Raw genomic sequence first — 18,357 nt, 5'->3', positions numbered from 1 at the left:
AAATATGGTAATTACTGTCCACGCGCGCAGCAACACCGTGCCTAACAATCCCAATGAAAGCCAGAGCGGCCTGCCACAGCCAGCCTGCAAAGCTATCCCCCCCGCCATTGTGCTGGGCCGGTGCCCACCGCGCTCTCAGGCCCCGCCCCACAGAGAAGCGCAGGCCTTTCCCTCTGCACCACGTGGCCAAGCCGCAGAGCGTCACTCGACTCGCTGCCCTGAGGGCCATCGATGCGTTCCGGGCGCGTTCGCTTCTCCCTGGACAGGGGCCCGCCGCGCATGCGTGCGGGGTTCGGAGCGGGGAGTTGCGCGCGCATCCCCCACGCGGCGTTCGGTCTCAGGGCGGCGGCTCGCGCGCGGTTCTGTCGCGGCTCCAGGCCCATCCCGCCTCCCGCCATGGCGCTGCACGTGCCCAAGGCCCCAGGCTTCGCCCAGATGCTGAAGGAGGGCGCGAAGGTGGGGGCGGGGCTCTGGGGGAGTGGAAACTTCTGGAAGCGCCGGGCTCGGCCGGGAAGGGGAGGGGTCTCTGTTGCTCTGCTTTCTGCTCCCCGCCTTGTCTGCTTTTTATACCCGTACCAGTCAGCTTTCTTCTCTACACCTTGTGCTGTCAGTATCATCTGCTGCTCTGTTTTCCGCTCCTCGCTGCATGGTGCACCCTGGCCCCTCTGTTGCTCTGCTTTCTGCCCCCCGCCATGTGCAGCCTCCCCCGTCCGCTGCTGTGCTTTGTGCTCCTCATCCGTGTGCCCCAAATGCTCTGCTTTCTGCACCTTGCCTTGTCTGCTGCTCTCCTTTCTGCCCCCCCCAGCTCTGTACTCCCTGACCAATCTGCTTTCTGCCTTACACCCTATGCTCTCTGCTGCTGTGCTTTCTGCTCCCCACCCCATCTGCTGCCTCACCTGCTGTTGCCTGCTCCCTGACTAGAGAAGCGGTGTAGAGCAGGAGTGATCAACCCCATGCCACAGGCTGGATCCACCCCTGGTGCCCTGTTACCGTTGTGGGCCTGACTGGATGCTAGGTTGCATGCACAGGGGCCTGATCCCACACGTGCAGGGCTGGGCAGAAGCAGCCTGGGGCTCCTGGGCCCATCCACTCATTTGGCCTGTGGGATCAAAACCTTGAGCACCGCTGGTGTGGGCTGTAAAGATGCATAATGTCTATGATGCTGTTGAAGAAGGTATTTCCGACGTATCAGGAGCCTGGTATAGGAGAAACAATAAACAGGCCCAGGGCACTAGGCCATTGTTGGTCCCTATCTGGAAGGGGGAAAAAGGCTTAGTAAGATGAAGAAGGCTTGATTAGAGAAGGTTAATAAGATGAAGAAGGGGAGATGGAGCAAGTTGGGGAGCCTACTGCTTTCCTGTTTCAAGAGGGTGGTAGGAGGTAGGCAGTAACTGCAGGAGCTGCAGATCTCTAGAAAGGGGTGGGGGGAGCAAGGAAGCAGATGTGAGGGGACTCTTCCCCCAACTAAGAAGGGGCACGGGAGCAAAACAGTGGCTACTTTTCCCAAAGTGAAGGAGCTGCAGCCTCCTCCCTTTTGGATGTAGAGGGCACCTGGTCATGCTCTACAGAGCTGGGTTTGTGTGAAGATGCATTATTTAGCAGAGTAGGGAGCTCAGTTACGTTTGTGTGGTATAGGGTTTAGGCTAGGTTTTGTTAAGGTATAGTGAACATCTTGACATAGAAACAAGATGCAACTGGTTTGGGGTGAGGTAAGGAGGGATGGCTCCTGAAGGGGAGTGACATATTCTCATGCAAGCGAAGGAAGATTTTTTCTTAAGTAAATTGGTGCCCGTCATATTTCAAGCTTCATATTATGAGTCAGTAACTGTACCAGAAGTGATCTACTGGGATAGACTTGAGGCATTCACTTTGCATCAAAAGGGGACCCAGCTTGCCTCTTTCCCTGTTCAACAACTTGCTCCTAGTGCCAGTGGGGCAGTTGGAAGACTTTATATGGTACTTTTTTGTCCTTACTTTTTTTTAAAGAACACTGTCACTTGTATTTAAATATTGGGAATGAAATCCTGGCCTCACTGAATTCAGTAACAAAACTGAGAATTATTTTATGTTAGAATTTGTAATGTTAAGTAATAAACTTCTCTTTGTAGCATTATTCTGGATTAGAAGAAGCTGTGTTTAGGAACATTCAGGCATGTAAGGAGCTTGCGCAAACCACCCGTACAGCTTATGGACCAAATGGTAACGTTGAATTTTGTAGTTTGTTGTCATACTTACGAATACAATGCTGTATCTTTCTTGTAGAAAGACCTGCCTTTTGTGGTCTGTGGCAATATGGAACTCCAGTATTTAATGTCACATAGCTAAAAAAAATTGGTCAGTACCAAGACAAAATGCTTTTCTCATAATCTTACTGTCTTTATAAGAAAACTGACACTGTTGTATTGTACCACTGTTAAAACGTTTGGGGGTGAGGTGCTGAAAGAAAGTCTCTCAATTTTGGGAATTGAAAAACTAATAACATTGGTTCAAACTGTAGAACAGTATTTGCAAGTATGTAAAATATATACGCTGTTTGTGCTCCTAGGAATGAACAAAATGGTGATCAATCATCTGGAGAAACTTTTTGTTACAAATGATGCTGCAACGATCTTAAGAGAGCTGGAGGTAAGTGCTTTGTTATATATTATCTTTTATTTTGGTTGATATATTATCACCTAAATACTCTAACAACTACAAGCTTTTTACTCGGTTTCCCTATTAAGGGTTCCTAGCAAGGATTCAGTTCTATTGGCTAAGCTGCCCACATAAGGTGTTAAAACAGAGCTACTGTTAACAAGTGTACAGTCAACACATTCAAATCTAGCAAGCGAAAAAGTAGGGCTTTGCAACAAAATGACATTTGTTATAAATGATTACTTTGATTATTGAATAATAGCATTAGTAATTCCTTGTTTTCTCTTCCAAATGAGATTAGAATTTAGAGAAAGTTGTGATTGCTAACGTTTTGGGCTTGCCTATGTGGCAGAATGCCATGGAAGACTATCTTGAAATGAGATAGTCAATAACAAGAAATTAATGTTACAGCTATAGTCATGTGTGTCTCTGTTTTGAATTATGTTTTTATTTGTGGGCCTAGAGGCCTGAAGTGAGGGGGCTTCCAGCTGTCAGAACTTGCTGCTTGCCATTGCATCTAACAGCACTGGCAGTGAGGTGTGCAGGGGTATGACAAGCAGTCCCTCAACTGCACCTTCTGCCATGCACTTGTGGCATGGCAGGAAGTGCAGTTGTGTGGATTGTGCATCAGATCCCGTAGTGCTTTTACCTGTGTGTCTTGTAGGGGCCTTAGATGTAGAAAAGCGGAAGATGTCAAAATGGTCAGCGCCACAGCATTTTCAGATGCTTTGCACTCTAAATCAAACACGTTCTAGAAGAAGCAAAACCTTGCTTCCTCCATCCCAATCATCTGCATTCCTTTTAGATAAACTGTGTTTTTTGTAAAGACTTCTTTGTTTCCATACAAAACGTTAAGAATATATATTTTTAAAGTTTACTAATTGAGAATGTTAATTCAGTGGCAACGTATAACCTTTGAACAGGTCCAACATCCTGCTGCCAGAATGATTGTAATGGCTTCCCATATGCAAGAGCAGGAAGTCGGAGATGGAACAAATTTTGTCCTTGTTTTTGCTGGGGCCCTTCTTGAGCTAGCTGAAGACCTTCTGAGGATGGGATTATCAGTTTCGGAGGCAAGTAGTTGATTTTTGATATTTGCATTCATACAGCACAGGTACTATGTTAGATTAGTGATTTGGGGCTGTACTACTTGGTTGCATCCATAATATGCTTGACTATTTTCTTTCTTGCCAGATTAACTTCAGTAACCGTATAGCTAAAGAAGAGTAGTGAGAGAATTGTCGTAGTTTTACTTTGTCTGTAGACAAGATGTTTGTTATAAAGTCAGTTGACTAATAAAAATGGAGTAGCCAGTGCCCCGTAGTCTTACATGAGAGAGAGCCATTCCCATCTGGAGCAGAGTTGTCCCTCAGTGGGAGAAATGACTGTATGCTGACTGTGTGCCTGCTTCTTAGTCATTTTCATCCCTGGGTTGGCACTTTGCTCGGTGCAGACTGGCGCTCTCCCCACCTATTTACGTAGTGTTGTAATAGCTTCTATGGTAGGCAGTTACCTCAGGACAGCTGGTTTTGTGTCTGCTCTTTAATTGGGAGTAAATTTACTACAAAGTAATATTTAGAGTGAATTAGTAGCAAGAATATTGAGTCTGCGCCCTTAGTATTCACCACCCTTTTTTTAGCGATTTAAAATTTCTCTCTCATATTCCATATTACAGTATACATACACTTTAAAATTTTAAGACACTCCACAAGGAAGCACACTGAATGTAAATGTATGCTATGGGGAGGCCAGAGTGTCATAGTTAACTTTTTTGCCTGCATCACAGGTGATAGAAGGCTATGAAAAGGCCTGCAAGAAAGCCCTAGAAATTCTTCCTGATCTAGTATGCTGTTCTGCAAAAAATCTTAGAGATGTTGAAGAAGTATCATCTTTGCTGCACACCTCAGTAATGAGCAAGCAATATGGCAATGAAGTCTTCCTGGCCAACCTTATTGCTCAAGCATGTGGTAAGTATGAACAAGTTGGCTGTTTATACATATCTATATTGAGTATAGTCTTGTTTTTATTTATTTTTTTTTGGTAGTGTTCACATGGAAATTGAATTGAAAGGTATAGTTATCGAATTAGTGTAATTCAGTATTAATAGTTATGAAAACTTAGATTCTGAAAGTGGTATTTTTTCTTGAGCACCTTTTCATTTTGCTTGTTCTTATACACTAGTTTTGGTGCAGATAACTTTCTTGCAAGTCATAGCTCAAGGTGAAAATCTGTTTTCATCTTTTTTTTCTTAGTAGGAAGGTTACTGTTGCAGCTACTGGTTTGTAGTTGGAAGACATAATAACTTTAAGTGTAATGTGAGTTATATGTTATGAGGAGCAGACAGCTCCATTTTCTTAGAACTCAAGAATAAAATGTCATCACTGGTGTAAATGTTTCTTCAAAATACAAGAGCCAGATTTGGGCCTTATATTAAAGTGGATGCTAGGGCTGAACAGAGCCCACTGATTTTCTTGTTGTGCTAAATATTATTATGACTTCAGAGTAAAGAGAGTTTGGCTTTCTACTTATTTGTAGCAAGCATTGGAAAGTACAGTACAGTCACGCCATATGTACATTTAACTTGCATGAATTCAACTATAGGGTGTGAGGGGGCGGGGCTTGAGTTTATGGTGGCGGGAGGTTGTAGCATGTTGGTGGCCCGGCACCACGCAGCCACCCACCCCCCCCAGCGCTGCGCCGCTGCTGCCAGCTGCACAGCTCCAAGCACGGCTCCACAGCAGCGGGAGGTTTAGGCAGCGTGGTGGTGGCTCAGCAGCACGCAGCCATTCCCCCCCCCCCCCAAACACTGTGCCGCTGCCGCCAGCCGCACAGCTCCAAGCACGGCTCCGTGGCGGCGGCAGGAGGTTTTGGAGGCAGAGGCAGTCGCCGCTAGTCAAGTCGCTGGCGATTTGACTACATGTGATTTTTGCCTTAGCGCGGTGACCTCGGAACCTAACCCCTGCGTAAGACACGACATGCCTGTAATATTCCTGCTGTTACTGTGAAGTATAATTTGGAAGTTGACATTTGTTTGTTTCAAGAGCATTTGAACAAGCATTTAAATATATTATTTTTATTGAATAGGGCATACAATTTTTGATACTGTGTTTCCATGTTATATTGATATTGTGTAACAATTTTTTTTTTCCATTTTTCTAACAGTGTCTATTCTTCCTGATTCTGGTCATTTCAATGTTGACAGTATCAGAGTGTGTAAAGTTTTGGTAAGCTCGGAATTTTCTGCCTTGTGAATTACTACACAGTTCTAATGTAATAAGGGGCATGACAGACTTAAAGTAGTTAATTTTTAGGTGATATCAGACTTCTGATATCCCCTCTTTCAGTCTAGATCTTAAGACTCTGCTTATATTTTTGACCTTTTTAAAATAAGACTTCAGAAGTATCCAGTTGAATTACTTATGTAGCACTCCTAATTTCAGAGTACCTTAAAGTTGAATCACTGCTATGTCAGATGCACAAACCCTTCTTGGCTTTTTGGATTTTAAATCAGATAAAGCACTTGAACTCATAACTCAGATGAAATCATCAGACCTTCAATAAAGGTGCACCCAAATTCAGGCTGAGATAGAAGATGATGAAGAAAGCTAAGGGGAGGATCCTGTTGTTTGTCCTTACTCTTAGTAGGATATTAAGCCTGAATAAAGCTTACAGGAGTGGGCAAGTTTGTGTTTATTAGTTTACTAGCCAATTGTCCGTCAAGAATGATGGGATGGAACTGGGATGGATTGCCGCCACCTAACGCCCCATGCTGCTTCTGTTCTCCCTCTTGCAAGGAGTGGGGTGTGGGAGCTGGTCCTTGGCATGGCTTCGGAGTTGTGGCAGCACTTCCCCATGCTTGGAGTACTCTGATTGGCTGTTTCCATCAGCCAGTCAGAGTGCGAATAAAGCGTTACGAACAGACAGACAGGGAAACAGACTTAGGCTTTAATAATATTAGAATTTTTTGCCAATCCTTTCCTTGGCTGCATTTCTTTTCTTAAAAAAATTGGAGAGAGAGGTTACTTCAGGTTTATAATTCTTACAGCTGTAGAACACGCACATCTGTGAGTTCTACAGAAGTGTGTCCTGTATTCCTCAGTCACTTAAGGGTTTTTTTTCTCCATTCCTTGGAGTATATGCATATGCCACACTGTTCAAACATGCATTTTTAAAAAATAGAGTAAGAGCTAATGATGTAGTTCTTCAGTGGAACATAGCCAGCAGTATGATCTTTTTTTATCTGTCCTATCTATTCTCTTTAGGGCTCTGGTATTTCTGCCTCTTCAGTACTTCATGGCATGGTTTTTAAAAAGGAAACTGAGGGAGATGTGACTTCTGTCAAAGATGCTAAAATAGCTGTTTATTCCTGTCCTTTTGATGGCACACTAACTGAAACCAAGGTATGTTGGTGTCCTAAATATGTTCTTTAGCAATTTATGCACACACATTCATTACTCAGTGTGTGGTTTTTATTGTAACAGTGTTAAGACCTTAACATAGTTTGGGAATTGCTGAGCTAAAATGTCTTTACATAAGAACTGCTGACATGGCAACATACAACAAAGATCTCAGTATAGAAACCTAATTTGAATGCATGTAGAGTTGAAGGCTGAGAACATTTTTGTGTTCCCTGCGCGTAATTTAGTTGTGCTTTCATGAATCTCTAACCTTTGATACTAACTTAATTGTATGAACCTGTAGCATGCCATGATGGTAGATGATTTAAAATGATCTTTAAAGTTAGAGACATTGGGTTGAAGCTGCATTGTAATGGCTTAACCTTTCTTCTATTGAAAAATTCTGTAATGATGTTGGCGACTGTTGTAGTTGCCTTGATGACATGTAGGCTATGCTAAGAGGTTTTATCTGGTCTTTCCCTTTTGTCTGGTGTAAATCAGTTTGGACCATTTCTTCCCACTGGCCTTTTTCCATCCATTTATGGATGACACTAATTATTTTTGTTCAAACAAATTACCATATATTACCTTCCCCAATATCTGGCTTATAGTTTAACGGCAGGAGTGGTGACTGGAAACCTATTTTGTATTTGGATATAAATACAAATTTATAATTTATACAAATTTATAATTTTTGACGGTCCAAAACTGGACCAGAGAGAGAGGGTCCAATTTTGTTGACCAGAAATCAATGTTAAACTCCTCCATTGTTCTCACTCATGACTGAGACAGTGATTAAACATGTGTTGTTGTTATGAGTGGGAAGGGTTTGTTTGTCTATTAAGACCTTGCATATTAGTTCACATGATTTGTAAATTTAAAAATATTCCCTTTTCATAGGGCACTGTGTTGATAAAGAATGCTGAAGAACTGATGAGTTTCAGCAAAGGAGAAGAAAATCTAATGGAGCTGCAAGTTAAGACCATAGCTGATGCTGGTGCAAATGTAATAGTAACAGGTGGCAAAGTGGCAGATATGGCACTTCATTATGCCAACAAATACCATCTGATGTTAGTCAGGTAAGGATTATAATGGCCTGATGGTTGAAAATCAGGCCTATTAAATGCATCAGATATTTTTTCTGTATCTGAATGTTCTCAAGTATATGTATGTATTTGCCTTCTAGCATAGAATTAAGTTGAGTACTTATTTTAGGCTAGTGGAATTTATGGTATCTTGCTAAACATAACTGTGTCTCTTTGATAGTGTAGTACATCTTGTATGACGTATAGCTTTGTTGTAATTATCTATATACCGGGGCGGGCAATTATTTTGGATGTGGGGCCGCTTGAGTTTTGGTGAGCTGTTGGGGGCTGCAAGGGTAGATGTGCCCCTTGACAGGTGCTCCGCCCCCTGATTGCCATCTTGGGACCAGAAGCACCCTTAACCCCTGAACTTTGTCACTGGAAATCCCTCCCCTTGCCCTCTGGAAATACTCCTTTTGGGAGGGGAACCAGAAAAAAAACCAAATTATACACTAAAAGTCAAACAGCTACTATAACATATTTTAATTTTATTACAGAAAATATTTTTGTCAAGTTTTGTGTTTGTGTAGTGTATATGCAGAAGATTGCATAATAACTCAAAAAGTCTTACTTTTGTATGTTGGAGGTGGGGGTGTGTGTATGGTGGGGTGTAGCAGGGGTTGTGAGGGGGTGTGGCTGTGTATGTTGAGGGGCAGTAGGGTATGTTGGAGGTGTGTGTATATAAGTGGGGCTGTGGGACAGGGTGTGGGTGTCAGGTTTGTGGGGAGGTGTGGGGACCCCACCCACACACTCTTCCCCCATGGGGCACAGTCCACTAGCAGCAGCAGGTGGGGGCACTTGGGGTGCTTATGCCCAGTGCAGGCACTGCTGCCAGCAGCATCATGGGGGCGAGGAGCCCAGTCAAGCCAGCCTGCCTCTTTTGCACGGGGCGCTCCCCGTGATGCATGTGCAGCTCCTGCACTTGCCTGCTACTGGGGGAAGCCCTGCATGATGGAGCTGGCTGCCTTCCCTGCTTCCTGCCATGCAGGTCTCAAGACTGTGCTGGAAGTAGAGGGGAGTCCCAGGACCTGCGCAGCAGGGGGTGAAGGCAGTGGGACTTCTCCCAGTGGCACATGAATGTGGGAGCTGCGTATGCGCTGCAGGGACCCCTGTATGATAAAAAGGCAGGCTGGCCTCCTTGCCCCCACATTCAGTGCTGTCTGGAGCCACACGCTGCCAGTGCAAGTGCCTTTGCCAGGTGCAAGCACCCCTGCCTGCTCTTGCTCCTGCAGCTGGTGGCAGGGACTGTGCGCCATAGGTGAGGGAAGTGTGTGTGGGGGTCCCCACGCCCTGCCCACCCGAGTTCTGTGCTCCCACTATTCTCCAGGTGCGGGCTCCATGCTGCTGCCAGCCCTGGCCTCATGCTCCTGCCCAGCTGCAGCTCCCCTGACACTTCCCTACCTGGTGCCCAGAGCAAGTGGGACACCAGAGAAGCCAAGCAGGTTCCCTGGTGGCTGCAGCAGTGGCGGCAGCAGCAGCCCCATCCGGGAACTCTGTGCTGGCTGGGCCAGGCCCTTCTGTGCACAGGATGGGTGTGAGGTGGAATAGGGTATGTTGGGGTGTATGTGTGGGTGCCTCACTCCCACCCTCATGGGCGGAAGGCCTTGGTTGAGTGCTGTTAGTTGGTGCGTACCCAAGGGCTGTATTTTTGCTTGCCTCTGGTATATACCGTAGATCTCTTCATTTGCAAATAACTTTGCAATTCAAGAACTGAGAACTCTTCCTCTTTACTAAATCTACCAATAAATACTGAGCGAGCAGGTTGGAGTAACACAACTGCTTTTTGTAGTGTGCTGAAGCGTATATTCCAACTACCAGTAGTTTATAAATGGAAGAAGCACTGAAATGTGGCCATTTAGTCACTTTCATGTGCAGGTTAATTCATTTTATAAAGAAAATGCATTTCATACGTAGATGCAGTTATATATATATTCTAGGCACAAACTACAAAAACTGAACAGACTGTGTGTGCGTGCTTGTGTAAGTAATTAAAATACATATATATATATATATATATATGATATTTTTATTAAATCTTGGCCGTGTGTAGAAAAGGTAGTTCTGTTGATACAAATTTGAATTGACAGTTAAATGGTTAGAGCTACATTTTCAGAAATCTGGCATTGGATTCCCAGGCAAAGCTTGATCTAATACAAAACCCTGACGGGAACTGGTAGTCTTTGATAGGTGACTAAACCTGTCTCCCTATTAGTACAGTTCAGAGATGGGCATTGTTCTCCTAACAGATGGTGTAAGGTTTAATAATACACAATGATATTTAATTAAGTGAAGATTAATATCCTAAATAACAAATACTTAGAGGATTTAAAAATGTGTTTTAGTTGCTTTAAAACCGATAACATTATATTTGTCAGCATGAAACAATAGCAGAAGTATGCTAGTGATGACCTCATCATGTTGTAATAGCCATCACTAAACTAGTTTGATAGCATCATGACATACTACCAAATTACATAGAAAAGGTTTTTCTTTATACATATAGTTTTGGGAACTGCATCACTAAAACGAATCCTTCTTTTTAAGGTTGAACTCAAAATGGGATCTCAGGAGACTGTGTAAAACTGTTGGTGCAGCTGCTCTTCCTAGACTGGTAAGCAGTTTACAAACGAGTCGAAGGGTTGGGGGGGTGGGGTGGGGAGAGACCTTTTGTCAATAGAATCTTCTGATTTCTGTTTTTTCTTTCCAGATTCCACCTACGCCAGAAGAAATGGGTCATTGTGATAGTGTTTATTTGTCAGAGGTTGGGGATACACAAGTTGTTGTGTTTAAGCATGGTATGTTTGTTTTCAAGGGTGATGGAGTGGTATTGTCATTAATAGGTGTGGTTATAAATGATTTCTGTTCTAATATATTCTCCAAAGAATTATGTCTACTTGCTTTCACAGAAAAGGAAGATGGCTCCATAGCTACTATACTTATCCGTGGATCGACAGACAATTTAATGGATGATGTAGAGAGAGCAGTAGATGATGGTGTTAATACTTTCAAAGTACTTACTAGAGTGAGTAAACTTCCTCCTCCATAAGTTTTTAGATAAAGATGTTTGGGTTGAGACTATAGCCTGCTAATCTTAATTATGATGCTTGGATGATATAAAGGATCTTGAAGCCATTTTGCAACCTCTGCGTGTGGCCATTTCCTCTGCTCCTTCTACAGCCATTATGTAGGGAATGGATTATGGCTAGTGCACTGAGTGGTCTCTCTTCTGTTAGCCAAGATACAGTCCCTTGTAGACAAATAAAGCTGGTGTGACTAGACAACACTATGCCCAGTGAATCAGTTGGTTGACTTGACCATTTCACCAGGCTTCTGTCATAGCTATTGAAAACTGGTTGCAGCCAACAATCTGGATATTGTTTGGCATTACCTTTGGTGATGACGGTTTGAGTTGTATAAGCAGGCTTAGAAAGCATACAGGAAGCAAGTTGAGTTTCTGTATTAGGACAGCTCAGTTTTCTAATAAAACTGTACATTTCAGTGATACAATTAAGCGATTGATTTGAAAGTAGCAGAAATAATTGAAGACCTTTATGTGTGCAGGTTTGATAAATAGTATAGGAAAAGCTTTTGGAAATACTTTTAGGTAAGATGTTTTTTAATCTTGCTAATGTTTGAGTGAAGTCTACGAGTTCCTTGTCAGCTAAGAATAACAAAGTTGTTCAACTGTTTGGGAGAATAGTTATGGGATAGATAGATCAGCTGGAGAGAAATTACCAATCTACAGTGTTTTTCTTATATTTCCAAAGCAAGTTGTGTTGTTAACTGAGCTTTTTTTAAAAACATTTATTATTGGCGCTTCTATTTTGCTTTTGTAAAATAATGTATTCCTTCCCCCCCCCCCCCCCAATATTTGAAACTGGGTATATTTTTACCTTTTGGTGCTTCAACCAATAAAGCCTACCTCTACACAAATGCAGGAATAAAAATCAGCTTTAATGTTTTCTTGATATTAAGATTACAGAAATTGGTTCTAGAAGTTAAAGATATAATAGTTTCTATGGACTAAAGATGCATTGAAACACTTAATGATGTATTTTTTGGGGTTTGGTTCACAGGACAAGCGTCTTGTCCCCGGAGGTGGTGCAACAGAAATTGAGTTGGCCAAGCAGATCACATCCTATGGAGAGGTACGTCTTATTATTCTTTCTTGTTGTTGCTGGTTATTATAAATGTTTTACCGTTTTACATACTAAACAGTTTTCAAACTTCACTTTAGACCTGTCCTGGGCTAGATCAGTATGCTATCAAGAAATTTGCTGAGGCCTTTGAAGCCATTCCCCGATCACTGGCAGAAAATTCTGGAGTAAAGGCTAATGAAGTTATCTCCAACCTGTATGCAGTGCATCAAGAAGGCAACAGAAATGTTGGATTTGATATTGAGGTTAGTAGTCCCATACTCTTTGTCAATCCCTTGCAGTTGAGGATGTTTGTTTGCCACGAACGTGTTATCTGTGGGTCTGAAAATTGGCTGATGAGGCTGATCCGAGACTGACAGACTCTCAGCGACTGGAGCAGGATGGAGTTGAGAACACTCTTGTCAACAACAGAATCTCGATTTTTAGGTCTTCAAAATGCTCCTTCCAAAATGCTCTTTGATGGCTTCCCTTTTCTTGATCAGGCTTCCTCCATCCTTGGGTGTCAAGAGGGTTAGTCTGAGTGCTTGGACCCTAGATGGCTTTGGCTTTGAAAAAAATGTACATACCATGGATGTTAGTGAGTGGTTGAATGTCCTTCACCGTGTCTTCCCACTATCTGTTCTTCATATCGCAAGTTCTGTTTTGGATCTTTGCCATGGCTTGTTGGGAGATTCAGTTTCTTTTGCTTGGAATTGATATGGCTTGCTGTTGATCAGCTCTTGGATCTCCTGCTTATTCTTATCAAACCAGTCTTGATGTTTCCTGGTAGAGAAACCAAGTGTCTCTTTGCAGGCACTGATGATGGTGGACTGAGGCACCCCAAGCGCTGTTGATATTCTCCCATTGTTGTCGATTGGAATTCTTTAGGTTTTTTTGTTGTTGGTTTTTTTTTTTTTTTTGTTTGAGGCATGGGTGAAAGAGGTCTCGCTTGATTGGGTCCTTGTGTCCAACATTGATCTTCCATTGGCATTGCTTCTGCTGCAGCTGTCGTTTGGGAGCTAGTTTGAGTGACATGACTGAGTGGATGAGTCAGTGATCAGTCCAGCAATCCCAGCATAGCTCAAGTGATGCAGACATCTTTGCGATCCCAGGCGGCACAAGCAGTGACATAGTCAATCGGGTCCCAGTGCTTAGATTGTGGGTGTTGTCATGATGTCCTGTGCCTGTTTTTTTGGCAGAACAGGGTATTGGTGAATCCATGTTATGTGCATTTAGCCAAGAGAAAGATGCCATTGGAGTTGACCTTTCCTACTCTTTCCTTGCTGATGGTTCTGTGCTAGAGGTTCAAGTTCCTCCCAACTCTGGAGTTGAAATTGCTGAGAAAAATAAGTGTGTCTCCATCTGGAACCTCAGAAAGGACTTGGTCAAGGCTGGCATAGAATTCCTCCTTGGTTTCATTGGTGGCATCAAGAGTCAGGGCATGCATACTGATGACAGTGGTGTATCGGTTCCCTTTCATTCAGTTTAAGATGGAGTCATGAGTCATAAATTCTGATAGGGAACTCACTGAGCTGATTTATGAGTTCATTCTAGATGGCAAAACCAACTTGGGGAAGCTGGCATTCTCCTTCCTGTTTGCCATTCCAGAAGGGGGTGTAGCCACCTCCTTCTTTAAGCTGCCTGTCTCTTGCTCACCAGGTCTTGCTCAGCGCAACTATGTTGATGCTTGAGTTCTTGAGCCATGATTGTGGTGTGTGGTGCTCTGGGTGTTCACTATTACAATTGTCCATGAGGGTCCTGATGTTCCAGGTCCCAAAATTGAATGCGTGTCTTTGTTGATTTTGACCTCAGTAAAGGTGATCCCACTGGATGTGGTTATCCAGCCAGGAAGAAGGTAGACAGGCTGTGCTTAGGACACCTTTTCTAGCTCCCTTCCCATGTGGGGTAAGCAGAGAGAATCCTGAAGAGGGCTGTGCAGTCACTGTTGCAGTTGCCATATTGCACTCCTGCCTCATCCAAGTGTGAGATGACTTTGTAACTGCCACCTTCATGCCAGTTCATAACTGGGAGCTTCCAGACCTCTCAATCCTGTTCCCGTGGTCACTAGCTGGTTGCCAAAAGGGTTGAAAAATGTGCTAATTTTTATGGAAGACACCTGAGTGTGATTTCTTTTACTGTGGAGAAGCTGCCGTGTGGAAGCTGATATTCAAGGTGCTGCTATAGTGGTTGGTGGTGTGCAACAGTGTCCAATTCATTAAACACTTAACGGATAAGAATTACATTACCACATAAATAAGGAACAGCGTATAGGAAAGTTGTACTTCAGCAGCAGATAAACCAGCATTAAAAACAGGGTGAGCATAGTTTTGTGTAGGTGAAATGAGGCTATGCTCTATTCTGGGGAAAGATACCTCTGGTAATTCCATTTATTTATTTATTTAAGTTGGTTGGAAATCTTATTTGTTAGAAGAACATAAAATCAAGGAAGAAGCACTATTTCCCTAGCATCCATTAGACAACTGGTGTTCAGGAAAATGCAGGAAGATCTACTTTGAAGTGAAGGGGAAATGAGGTGAGAAGCTTTGAAGAGATTTTATTTTATTTAATTATTTTTTTTCTGGTGACAGGCTGAGGCTGCAGCTGTGAAGGATATGTTGGAAGCTGGTGTGTTAGACACATACCTTGGAAAGCACTGGGCTATCAAGCTGGCTACAAATGCTGCAATAACTGTGCTCAGAGTAGATCAGGTAGGTTGAAAATCTGCCCTTAGGAACAATAATATTGAAATGGTTGTCTTGCTGCATAGAATGCCTATGAGATCTTCTTGTAAGGTACACAAGGCCTTAAAAACAAAATGGTAACCTGAAGATGCATTATTTGTATTCAAGTCCTGAAACAGTGGAGCATGTAACCATACTCCGTAAGATGATCATGTTTGATTTAATCTCTGGCCTGTGGTTTCTTGCTCTTTTCACTTGTGACAATGAAGTTTTCTATTCTGCTACGAGTTAAAGAAGATACATATCGTATCTCAATAGAAGATGGCTTCCATTTTTCATTAATAAAAGTACTTCCTATGGTTTAAAACGGAAGGAGAACTCCAGTATGGTTCTTCGTAATTAAAATGACATGGAATTTTAAGTAATATTATAAATAATATATTTGCTTATACAACTTGTGTAGATTATTATGGCAAAACCAGCAGGTGGTCCAAAAGCCCCCAAACAAGGCCATTGGGATAAGGATGACTGGAAAGATGAAACTGCAGAATAGTGTGCAGTAAGGTCTGGTGCAACTTGCTACTGGAGAGGTTTTTTTGCATGAATGCATTTACAGTCACAAAGCTAATCTCTCGCTTGCTTTCAAGAGCACTTGTATGGGCAGTGTCACTGTCTAACAATCTGTTTGTGGTCTTCCACAAATTGTACCTTAATTTGAATTACTAGAATTTTACTGTGGGGTAAGCAGAACAAGTAGACCAAAGTTCTAGCTTTTTACTGTATTACAGCAAACAGTTACTTAAAATTAACTTCTAGCAGGAAAAAAACTGGCAGCCTGTGTCATGCTGTGAAATTCTGATTCCTGGAGATAGAGATTTAAGAATAAACAGTTCCTAGTTTTAAAAAAGTATTTAAACACTTCTCAAAATACCTTGCATGTATCCTACTCACTAGTTTGTATTCTGCAAACTAGACAATATTTTTTTTCTAGTGGTAAGGCTATAAGTTGCATGCAAACCTGAGATTTAAACAGGTTCTTTTGTGGCACCTGCTGACCACCCCATTGCCAGTTATTAAAGATGTAACCGAGGAAGTTTTTGAATTGTTGGCTAATATACAAATAATAAGACACATTCATGAGTTTGTAAGGGTGTGAAAATATTGAGCCTGCATGAGTTTAGTGAAATGAGGATTTAAGTGCATGATGCAGGCCACAAAAATCCCAAATAGTTATGTAATGTATTATTTTATTTATTTTAAAGATCATCATGGCAAAACCAGCTGGTGGACCCAAACCTCCATCAGGAAAGAAAGATTGGGATGAAGACCAAAATGATTGAACAGTTTATCTGTACTTCCTAAATAAAATAGGGTTGTGTGTGTTTTGTAGTACTCCAGTTGGGGCATGTTCTGATGTCTTATTCCTCACATTAAGTTATAAGACTGTCTAGTAAAAAGTGCAGAATCTCTACCACTTCAATAAATGCACTTGCAGTATAAAATTTGTTAGACCATTTATTCCATTAAATAATCTTTTAACCTTGTTTTCTCTTCATATTGCAAGATAAACTGATTTTGCTTTCCAAGTGTTAATCTGATTTAAGTTATTTAAAGCATTTCTTTATGTTCTGGTAGTGCGGGAGGGATTTTGTATCTGTGTTGATGGTCCAGGAATTAAGCAAGAGGCAAGGCTTTTTTTGGGTGGTATCTTTTATTGGACCAACTGCATGGTTAGATAAAGTTAGATATGTTTTCAAATGCAAGGCATTCTCATTAGGACTTTGTATTCAAATGCTTGTCTAACTCTATCCCAAGCATGCAGTTGGTTCAGTAAAAGATATACCACTCAAAGAAAAGCCTTGCCTCTTGAATAACTAACATAACTCCTATGTTCCTAATGTAAAAAAAAAACTAACTGGCATCTGTGATTTTAATTTTGAATTCAGGAGAGGGGGGTGGAATCAGTAAAGTGCTGGACATTAGGGCTGTGCGAAGCTTTGGTAGTTGATTCAGTTCGGAGGAAATTCAGCCCAATTTGGCAGCTGAATCTGAATTGAATCTGGAGACTCATTAAAAAGTCTGAATCAAATCAGAAGCCTCCAAATCATTTGGAGAGATTCGGCCATAGACTATACAGGCAAAAGTCCTCAAGGATGCTGGACACAGCTGCCTCCAGCTGGTAAGTCTGGTGGGCAGAGGGAAGGAGCATGGGGGGCAGGGTGGCAGATCAATGCCCCCACAGCAAGGGAGGGGCTGGGACTGGAACAAGCTGCCCAGAGGGAGTAGGGAGGTGCAGCACTGGGGGAGGGGGACTCCTGACACTGCGCTGCTGGTCTGGGAGCTACTTTTCCGGTGGCCCCTCCGTGGGCTTTTGCTGCTGGTCCAGGAGGGCATGGGAGCAAGCGTGTGCCCCTGGATCTGCATGGGCTGGGCTGTGCTCTGCTCCACAAGGCAGGGGGAGCCAGGGCAATATTTTTCACCTTGTACCAACCTTTTTTTTTTCATTGTTTTAGGTTAATCAAAGTTTTCTCCTGTGTTAAAACTGCAAATATTGAGAGAGTTTTTAAGCACTTCTTTGGAATCCTAAAAATAATATACAGCAGAGCTGCCCAGCTATTCATAGTGGTAGCTTTTCACTTGAGATGCATTTTGTACAGCCATTAGCTTCTATCTTAAATATCTATGATAGTTAAATCTTTTAAAAGATGTGGCTAGAATTTACCAAGAGAGGTCTGAGGTACAGAGCAAGCAAGCCATCTAAAAGAAGGAAGAAACATGCAGAGCTGTTAATGCAAGTCCTAGCTAAATAAGGACTCAGATGTAAAAAAAAAACCTCAAAAAGCTTTGAATACAAAGCATTCCTTTCTCTCGTTATCAAGGGCTATTAAAAGATTAGGAGGCCTAAAATAGTTGACCTCTGTCTTAAAAAAAAAACTGGTGCTATCCCTACTTCTTACCCAATTTCATGTGGATTAAATTTAAAGTTGTATTTAAATCATATGGTGTTTAACTCATATGTATTTCATTTCATGTTAAATGCAGAACATCTTATTTGTGGAAGTAGGGCATGGTCAGATGACATTTAATGTTGTTAGGGTGGATTTGATTTAAATCACTAGTCAGGAATCCTCAATTTAAGTGTTGTTTTCTGCAAAAAGTGCATTCTTGTTTGATATTCTTTATTAATTTAACTTCTCTGAAAGTAGTTTCAAGAAAGGTAAGAGCTTGACTCTGTACACACAATTGCAGTGAAACAGGAGGGTTTGATGAGTGGAGTAAACAGGTCTGTTATCTCATTGCCATATACTGCTGTTAACAAGGATATTATCTCTAGAGATGGAAATCCAGAGTTTGAGAACTGAAACTAAGCATCACAGAAATCTTTAATGGGATCTTCTAGACAGAGCACTTCATAGACTCAGCA

At 42.3% G+C, this 18,357-nt stretch overlaps 1 protein-coding gene across 2 annotated transcripts; it reads left to right on the top strand.

Moving 5' to 3' along the window:
* The first annotated feature begins 302 nt into the window (after nt 1-302).
* On the top strand, nt 303-16,477 carry CCT8 (chaperonin containing TCP1 subunit 8). 2 transcript variants are annotated; one of them, XM_014599171.3, is made up of 16 exons: nt 303-456; nt 2,109-2,199; nt 2,546-2,625; nt 3,558-3,707; nt 4,421-4,601; nt 5,797-5,858; nt 6,897-7,034; nt 7,932-8,110; nt 10,661-10,727; nt 10,824-10,911; nt 11,023-11,138; nt 12,193-12,264; nt 12,354-12,518; nt 14,841-14,960; nt 15,397-15,497; nt 16,196-16,330. In XM_014599171.3, the coding sequence occupies exons 1-15, from the start codon at nt 397-399 to the stop codon at nt 15,484-15,486; spliced, it is 1,659 nt and encodes a 552-aa protein (XP_014454657.1). In that variant the 5' UTR covers nt 303-396; the 3' UTR covers nt 15,487-15,497; nt 16,196-16,330. The 2 variants fall into 2 exon arrangements, with proteins under 2 accessions (XP_014454657.1, XP_006267225.1); XM_006267163.4 differs by lacking the exon at nt 15,397-15,497 and having other exon boundaries at nt 305-456; nt 16,196-16,477.
* The last annotated feature ends 1,880 nt before the right edge of the window (nt 16,478-18,357 follow it).

Source organism: Alligator mississippiensis, chromosome 1 (assembly GCF_030867095.1).
Source record: "Alligator mississippiensis isolate rAllMis1 chromosome 1, rAllMis1, whole genome shotgun sequence".
Classification (NCBI taxonomy): Eukaryota; Metazoa; Chordata; order Crocodylia; family Alligatoridae; genus Alligator; species Alligator mississippiensis.
The sequence above is the reverse complement of the archived record's forward strand: the minus strand, read 5'-3'. Positions and strand labels throughout refer to the sequence as shown.

Bases quoted from the DNA above. Each gene is read 5' to 3' on its own strand.
- CCT8 (XM_014599171.3), top strand. From the start codon at position 397: ATGGCGCTGCACGTGCCCAAGGCCCCAGGCTTCGCCCAGATGCTGAAG. The intron at 2,200-2,545 runs GTAACGTTGAAT...TTGTGCTCCTAG, and splicing joins TACAGCTTATGGACCAAATG to GAATGAACAAAATGGTGATC. The intron at 14,961-15,396 runs GTAGGTTGAAAA...CAACTTGTGTAG, and splicing joins CTGTGCTCAGAGTAGATCAG to ATTATTATGGCAAAACCAGC.